Source organism: Lotus japonicus, chromosome 6, assembly GCF_012489685.1.
Source record: "Lotus japonicus ecotype B-129 chromosome 6, LjGifu_v1.2".
NCBI classification, from domain to species: Eukaryota; Viridiplantae; Streptophyta; class Magnoliopsida; order Fabales; family Fabaceae; genus Lotus; species Lotus japonicus.
This window is the reverse complement of record NC_080046.1, coordinates 60,085,321-60,090,555: the sequence shown is the minus strand read 5'-3', so window position 1 is coordinate 60,090,555 and position 5,235 is coordinate 60,085,321. Positions and strand designations below refer to the sequence as shown.

General features: G+C 36.2%; 1 protein-coding gene across 1 annotated transcript; it reads left to right on the top strand.

Moving 5' to 3' along the window:
- Positions 1-3,631: 3,631 nt before the first annotated feature.
- LOC130723650 (uncharacterized) lies at positions 3,632-4,357 on the top strand. The gene has a single exon (XM_057574759.1). The coding sequence runs from the start codon at positions 3,708-3,710 to the stop codon at positions 4,098-4,100; it is 393 nt and encodes a 130-aa protein (XP_057430742.1). The 5' UTR covers positions 3,632-3,707; the 3' UTR covers positions 4,101-4,357.
- Positions 4,358-5,235: the final 878 nt, after the last annotated feature.

Sequence of the window (5,235 nt, the reverse complement as noted above, 5' to 3'; positions counted from 1 at the left end):
TCCCTCCTTACTTTTCCATCCAAAATCTAACGGTTTCTGGAAAATTCAGAGATATTCATACACTGCTTCATCTTCTTCATATATCATTCCATTATCTTCATCATGTTCTTCAATTTTTTTCCAGAAACAAAGGGAAGGAAAAATAACTAGATTCAAAAATCCCTAACCCACCCAAAATCCCCAGCAACATTATCAACTCAAACCCTCCAACATTAATTATATTACCAAATCCAAAAACCCAATCTAGGTCCCTCCCCAAACGGTGGGTCTGTAAGATAATAGAATCACCCAACTCATCATCACACTCACATGAAAATTCACCCATATTTTAATCATTAATTTCTTAAAAGCAAATCTTTAATATAACGAAACCCATTTCAAACCCATCTAGATCGTAACAAAAAAAATGAGAAAGGTAACCAAAAAAAACTCCATTCAAATAATTAATAATTTATTGTTCTTCTTCCAACCTCGTTCAGCAATAAACTCCATGAACGAGAGGAGAACGCGATGGCTGGGAGATGGATAGAGGAAGAGATCGATGAGAGAGAAAAGAGATGGTAATGACGATCGAAGGGGGAAGCTAAGCCTCTGGATGCGACGACGCAGCGCACTGGCTCATCATTTTCCCCTTTCTTCTTTTCTTCCCCTTTTTACTGGAATCCCTTCATCATGTCTCACCAAATGTTCTTGTAGAAATTGGGTTTTCTTTTCAGTAGATTAAAAATCTGGGTTTAGGTCTAGGGATGCTCGTTCGCTGCCTGCGTGGTTGAAGCTGCTGTTTTTCTTTCTGTTCTGTTTTGTTTTTGTTTCGATTATATATTGTATCTTTTGGTTTGGGTTTAAATTGCTTTTATCAAGATTTAGTTGGGTTTATCATTTGGGGATTTTTGGATGGTGGTTGTTTGCTACTTTATATGAAGATGATAGAAGAATAATGAAGATTTTAAAGATAGAGCAAGAAGATGAATAAATCTGGAAAAAAATTGAGGTTTGACTTTTTTGGATTTGAAGAACTTTGATTTTCTGCAATTTTTTTTAAAGAAGATGAAGATGATGGAAGGATGTATGAAGAAGATGAAGTGGATGAATTTTTCTGGAAAATCCAGAAAACGTTAGTTTTTGGACGGAATGGAGGGGAGGGACCAAAGTTGCTAACGGAGATTAACATGGGGGATGCATTATGGGATTTTTGAAGTTTAGGGACCCCGATGGCACATATAGCTTTCGTGGGGGACAAAAAGTGCAATTAAGCCAAAAATAAATGGATATCGTTTTGTTCGGCTTAAATGATCACTCGGCTTATTATTGTCCTGGTCAATTCAAATAACTACACAATTAAATGACCCTCAAGTTAGCCGGCTAAGGAAGATATAGAACTTCCACTTTCTAACCAATTATAGCGCGATATAAGGCTAAGTTGTTAGAACCAATGGTCGTTCCCCTAAGTAAGGTTAGCACCTCAATGTGGTCATAATTGATTTGAAGTAAGAGAACAATTAATTGCTTTATTGTTTAACTTATGTTTTCACATTGTTGTACCGTGCAGCCAGGAAACAACCTAAATTCATGTTTGATTGCATTATAAGTTAAATTGTTCATTCGCTCTCTTATTTCTTTTCTAAGTTTTTGAGTTTCTTTATCTAATTTTGAGCCGACTTAAGCGTCAATTTACCTTTTATCTACCTTTCTCAACCATCCTGGATTTTTATTGCTCCACCATTCCCTCAGCCCCATTCATGATTCACCCCGTGCACCATTGTATTTGATCAGAGCATAGCAGCACCATGCTCAAATAGATTCTGGAAGAAGAGATAGGATTCAAATTTATTACAGCCATCCCGTACAATTAGTGCTGTCAAATTTGCTCATAGATCATAATTTTGTTGATATGTAATAGTACTTTTTCTTTCTTTTAAAAAATGTATTTGAAATCACCTAACCCCTTTTCTGAATTGAAGCTGCTACGTCCATTAATTCAAACTATAAGCTCCAACTGCCTTTATCTTTATTGGACATAGCGCAGCACAAGTTATAGGCACTAACTACTCACACTATATTGCTACTGTTTCAGATAATTTGATCAGTGAAATGTAGCACCTTAACCTTTATCGCCTCATCAACTTTTTATGCTTGTATGTTGCTAATTATGCACAGATTGCTCGCATCCTTCCACCAACATCAACTTTTCCATTTAAAGTCTAATGAAATTTATTATATAATATGATTCATAAAGCATGCTTTGTCTAATTTTAATCTCATCAATCAATCAATCTATGTTTTAAATTTCAAAAATCTAAAGAAAATAATAGAGGGGGCGCTTCTGCTGCATAAAAGAAGAATCCAAGCCATGCATTAGTGGTATCTGCAGCTTTCATTTCTGCATGCCATTCACATCCAAACACTTGGTGACAAAGAAGTTGCATAGAGGATGAAGAGAGAGAAGAATGTTGGTATGTTTGTCTTTGTCATACATGATTGTTCAATCAAAGCATGATGACCTCTCAAGATTATTCCTACTTCTTAGCCTTGTCCTCTAGCTATTATACACTGCCCCCAATTCTCCAATTTCCTCTTCAACCAACAAAAGGAAAAAGTTAGGAGGAAGTGAGAACTAAATCTAAATAATGTTACATTACATGTCCAAACAAAAGCACACCAAAAAGACTCCACCATCTCCAAAGCTGAAGAGGGTTTCTGGGACAACATGTTGGCAGAGCATCACTAGACATGTTATTCCTCCAAACACACCATTCCATGTGCTACTTCCGACATTCCCTTGTCCTTTTCTTTTAGGCATGTTCTGCTTTTGGTCTTGCTTTTGCCTCTTGGTACCAAAAATAAAATAAAATGAGGGATATGCTTTTGCCTCCGTCCCCCACCACTAATCTTAGGTTGACATCTCATATCCTTCTAGAGTGAGAAAGAAAGAAAAGAGATAAAAATGAGAAATATAATGAGTCAGGTAATGAAAATAATATAGTTTTTGTATGTATGGAAGTCTTTCTATGGAGAGTAGCTTCTGATAGCATTTCAAAGTGCATGTTTGGATCAGCGTTATCATCATTGATTTTAGATAGAATTAGTGGCTTGTGTACGGTAATATTGTGAAGTCTAATTGTAAAATCACAAGTTCAACTCAGAAGCTACTCTTTGAACATGTTTGTACATGTTTTGTTATGTAATGGGCACATACTTCAAACCAAGTTAGATTCAAACGTGGATTCTAGATGTGCAACCAAATATACACTCTTTATCTAGCATAATTGATTTTGAGACTGAAATCAATTTTATCTTCAAAATGACTGACAAGCATATATACTGTCATTTAAACTTAATTGTGCACTTGCAGAATTGATTATGAGGTTCCTCAAACATACAAAATTGATTTGTTCAAAGAGAAATATGTGAAATTGAAATGATAGAGTAAGTGAATGTGAATATATTAAAGTTGGTCGCCCACATTCACAGGATAGATTGGCCAATCAACATCTTCTTTTTGGACTTTGCCACATATCTGCCGATTCTCATTCCATTTTTAAATCATTTATAATTCCATCGTGATACTAAAGGTAAAATAACTCACATCAAGTAGAAAATCTTAACCATACAATCACCCTATATAAACACATGTATATCATTTCATGCTTCCTTAGTAGTCCTCTTATTCCAAGCTTCATGCTTAATTTTTGAAACCACAAGATATAATGGGTAGGAAAAGCCAAGACCCCACTGTTGTTAGCTCCTCCATTGCTCTTCTACAAGAGAGGTTCAGACAGTTGCAGAGAGTAAAAGAGATGAGGGAGGAGAGAGAGCTTCAAAAGATGATGCTCAATGAACCTAAACAATTCAATTCCAATTCCAATGCCTTTTCTCACCCTGAATTGATCACTCCATCAAGGTCTTCTTCACCACCCCATGTTTCTCTTTCTCTCTGGCCAGCATCACAAGATCAGGACTACAGAAGAAGTGTCCAAACCCCAGTTTCAATGAACTTTTGCCCCACAAGTACTTATGCACATGCACAAGTTTCAGAGAAGAAGGTGTATGAGTGTGACTCTGGCTCTGATCCTGGTGTTGACACTTCTCTTCACCTGTAAAAGATGTCTAATGATGTAGTAGCTTTTGATGGTGTTCTTGTGATTGTGACATGACAAAATATGGTGGTTTGATACCAGTGTATTATCATGTAATCAGCTTAATTAGCTATCTACCATCATCACTTTCTGTGATTATTAGCTTATAATATGAAAAGATTAAATGATAAGGCTTGAAATAGCATGAACATGAGGTCTGTTTGGAAACTTTTATCAGTCACACAATATCTATCTATGAAGCATATCTGTTTCTTTTTCTAGGTTGGTTTTAGGTTTCTGCCTTTCTAGTTTTGGTCTATAAAGTTAGTGTGTTTTTGGTTAGCATATGTCCTTTTCCTTCTCATCAATCTTCTTGGTAATCTACTTTTTCCTTGAAAAAAGGGACATGCAATAGGTTCCATCTTTGCATTAGATTAAGTGCAAGTTTTTCTACACTAGTTAAAGTCAAAATGATTAATTTCGGGAAGAAATTTCTGTATGAAGATAAGCTGATGCAAATATGCTATAAAATAAGACATGGCCATATTGGAAATTTTTATATGTGATGAGGAATCTCGGAGAAGAATGAAGGAAGGAGAGAAAAAAAAGAAGGAAAAGATAAACAAAGAAGGAACAAATACAAGAGCAAATCCATGGGAAGAAGAAGTAAACGGTTTTCATGCAACATGATATATGAAAAATACAAGAATGAAGATATCTTCAAAGTTCAAAGAATCCAAATTGTTTTTTTCTGTATGTTTGGATATGAGATAACCTCACCAAGTCATAGGATCTCTATTCTATATATTATCTTTTAAATACTAGTTAAGACAGGTGGTCACGCATATATAAGGGGCATCAGCTATCGAGATAGTGGCGTTTCTGTAGATGTGTCCTTGTGGAAGAGAGAAAGAAATTCAAGAATTAAACTCTTTTGTTTCGCTAGGGTTTCCTCGATGATTGGAAGAACACCACGACGAACGGCCCAAGAGACGGATCTGCTCCGCCGGAGTGTTGAGAAGCCAAAAGGGCCAGCTTCTGACCTGGAGGGTAATGCAACTCAGAGCTCTTTGCAGGTTTGGACACCTGCAGAGGACCAAGTAATGATACCGCCAAAGAAGATTTTTTCCTACAAGGAGGCCTGTCTAGGGGTCAATGG